Source organism: Penaeus monodon, chromosome 24 (genome assembly GCF_015228065.2).
Source record: "Penaeus monodon isolate SGIC_2016 chromosome 24, NSTDA_Pmon_1, whole genome shotgun sequence".
NCBI lineage: Eukaryota > Metazoa > Arthropoda > Malacostraca > Decapoda > Penaeidae > Penaeus > Penaeus monodon.
Window position 1 is genome coordinate 6,288,509 of NC_051409.1, and position 2,650 is coordinate 6,291,158.

At 34.2% G+C, this 2,650-nt stretch overlaps 1 protein-coding gene across 1 annotated transcript in view; it reads left to right on the forward strand.

Moving 5' to 3' along the window:
- Nucleotides 1–2,650, forward strand: part of LOC119588506 — a gene marked incomplete in the record, with an annotated part of 22,356 nt that overhangs the window by 2,425 nt on the left and 17,281 nt on the right. Inside the window, 1 exon segment of the mRNA XM_037937151.1 lies at nucleotides 2,243–2,362. Coding sequence (XP_037793079.1) covers nucleotides 2,243–2,362 — 120 coding nt within the window.

Consider the following 2,650-nt stretch of genomic DNA (forward strand, 5'->3'; position numbering starts at 1 on the left):
AAGTTTCTGTTCGGATAAATGTGTGTATAGAGTGAGAGAAAGACTTAATTATTTTATGTACAATATGTTACTCACCAGACATACTAGTTTCAATCTGCAGAAACCACCTGTACCTGTGACATTGGCTCTTTTGACTAGGGAGGGCATGAATCATACCATGGGATATTGTTAGAAGGAAACACTAATTACAACAATAAATTTTGTTACTATAATATAGGTAACAACTCGTACATGCTTTTCAGTAAATATCACCTTTTATAACTGGCCTCCACTATTCAATTTGTGGCCAAATTGAGTGCAGCTCAATGTCATTACAATGGGTTCCTGCAGACTAAACTTAATATATTTGGACAGCTTACAACAGATGTAGTCCATACAAATCATATTCTTTGGTATTGGTACCACACAGCTTTTATATAGAATAACCATAAACCTATGCAGAAAAGCTCTGAGAAGTTTGTGATAACTCTACGCCAGCAGTCCTTTTATAAAATGTTCTCATGTGACTATCACCTAATTTGATAAGTAAGTTGGGATTCAGGTAAGGCCTGCAATGTTGAAGAATAATATTAATTCAAATAAAATTTACACTCACTGCATTTGTGTATGATACCATAATTAAAAAGTGACTAAAACACTCAGTAACAGAAACAAAGAACAATTAAAACTGAGAATGAAGTAATTTATAATTGCAGAAGGGGAATATGTAGGTGATGAAAAAAAGAAATGAAAGTTCTCTAATAATGAATGAATTAAAGCATTAGTCCTACTGTTTAATGGCCAGGGAAAGTCTGAGCATGAGTTGTACCTTTTGGAGTGCCAATTTGTGTTTGATATTTATTAAGGATAGGACAGAATATCAATATTGGCATTAGTATTAATGGGATTGACTGATTTTGTAGGGCTGGGTATGAGTTTAATGAAAAATGGCCAATTCTTTGGTACAATACATTTTGAAACTAAAAACAAAATCCAGAGCCTGTGGTTACTCCTGGCAGGAATACAATCTGGGATAAATCGTGAACGTTGGGAAATCATAGGGTTCAAAAGCTTTACAATATCTCAGTTACTATACTGTATTTTTATTTTTACTAATCGGTGTTGTGCAATAAGTTGAAGTAACTGGCAACTGACCCCACTGACTGGCATGATGCCAGATATGCTCAGGCACCCAATAATACTTTCTGGCAACTTGCTTCCAGCCAAGACTTAAATATGTTGCAAAAATCTGAGCTGCAATATTATGGGATCAAACCATGTGCAGGAATCTTATGTCTTATTTCTTCTTTTGTCTTTTTCTCTGCCATGTTCTACTTCTACTAATAGTTTCCTTTTACTGTTTTAATATTCTGTTCATTTATGGGAAAGTTTCAATTTTAGATGGCCCTGACTTTTGAAGGACAAAATATACTCTCTCGCATATTTTGATTTAATTTACAAAAATCCAGACTCCAAACACCCAGAACAAAAAAGAAAAAAAATCATTTTTAAATACCTTGGCGGTTAGTTTTGGGTAAGTCTCGGGAGCAGAGGTTGTTGGTACTAGACTGACACTGAAAACCCAATGTTCTAGTTCCCTTTTGATCCCAGAATGAAATTGAAGGTAGGATATAAAAGAACTTGATAGCTAGAAGCCGCAATCATATGGGTACTGTTGCCTTAGAGCTAACACTTTACAAAGATGTAACATGGGGTGGATGTGAATACTTGAGTGGTACGTAGCATTGCTAAAATGGACAAATATTCTGGCTCATAAAAGCATGGTAGTTATTCTTTGAAGAAAATCCTCAGTAAACTTGTTAAGGAAGCTGTAACCATAATCTGTGTAATGAAAATAGCATTGCATAAATTGACTTTGAAATAAGGCAGTTTATTTGGTTGTAAATGTGAGACTTTTTCTTGCTCCACCATGTATATAGGGGAAAATATAATCTTAAATACCTCTTGCCCTTATTATATAGGAATGATATGAAAGTATTGAAAGTATTTTTCTTTGTATGTTTTTGGATATTATTATTTTCTTCTTTGCACTTACTCATTTTCTTATTTTTATTTTCTTGTGTTTACTTTAATGACAGCATTATGTTTGTAGTCCTCTGTGGTTGGCACAACAATTTAAAGTTTCATTGAAAATAATAGATCCAACTTGATTAAGCAAAACTCTTAGGAACTTCAGAGTCTGATTTATCTGTCTCTACCATTATTTGGGGAAATAGCTATCCTGTCCTGTTTTTTTCTCCAGGGAATACAAGTGTTTGACCTGCCAGAGGATCCTGACTACTCCATTCTCAAGAAGTCCATCAATGCCTCAGCAAATGGAGTTGCCAACCTGGCCAAACTTCTCGTCACAGGCACGAAAGAGGTATGCAGTGTTGTTTTCTTCTTATTTTTCAGAAGTGTACTCAAATGAAGATGAATATTACTGTGTGTTACAGATATTAGGTGATGAATAGAAATGCAAAGATGAAATGAACCTCACCCACAATTAGGAAGGAAAACTAACTTGTAACCTTTTTAGTCATATGAGACTTCATCAGACAATGAAAACAAAATGGATCTATTCAAGTTTTGTCTTCAGATAAGTATTATAGCCAGACTGAAAATTTCTCTTTTTTTCTCTCTCTTTTTTGTGTTCCTTTCTTATAATGGT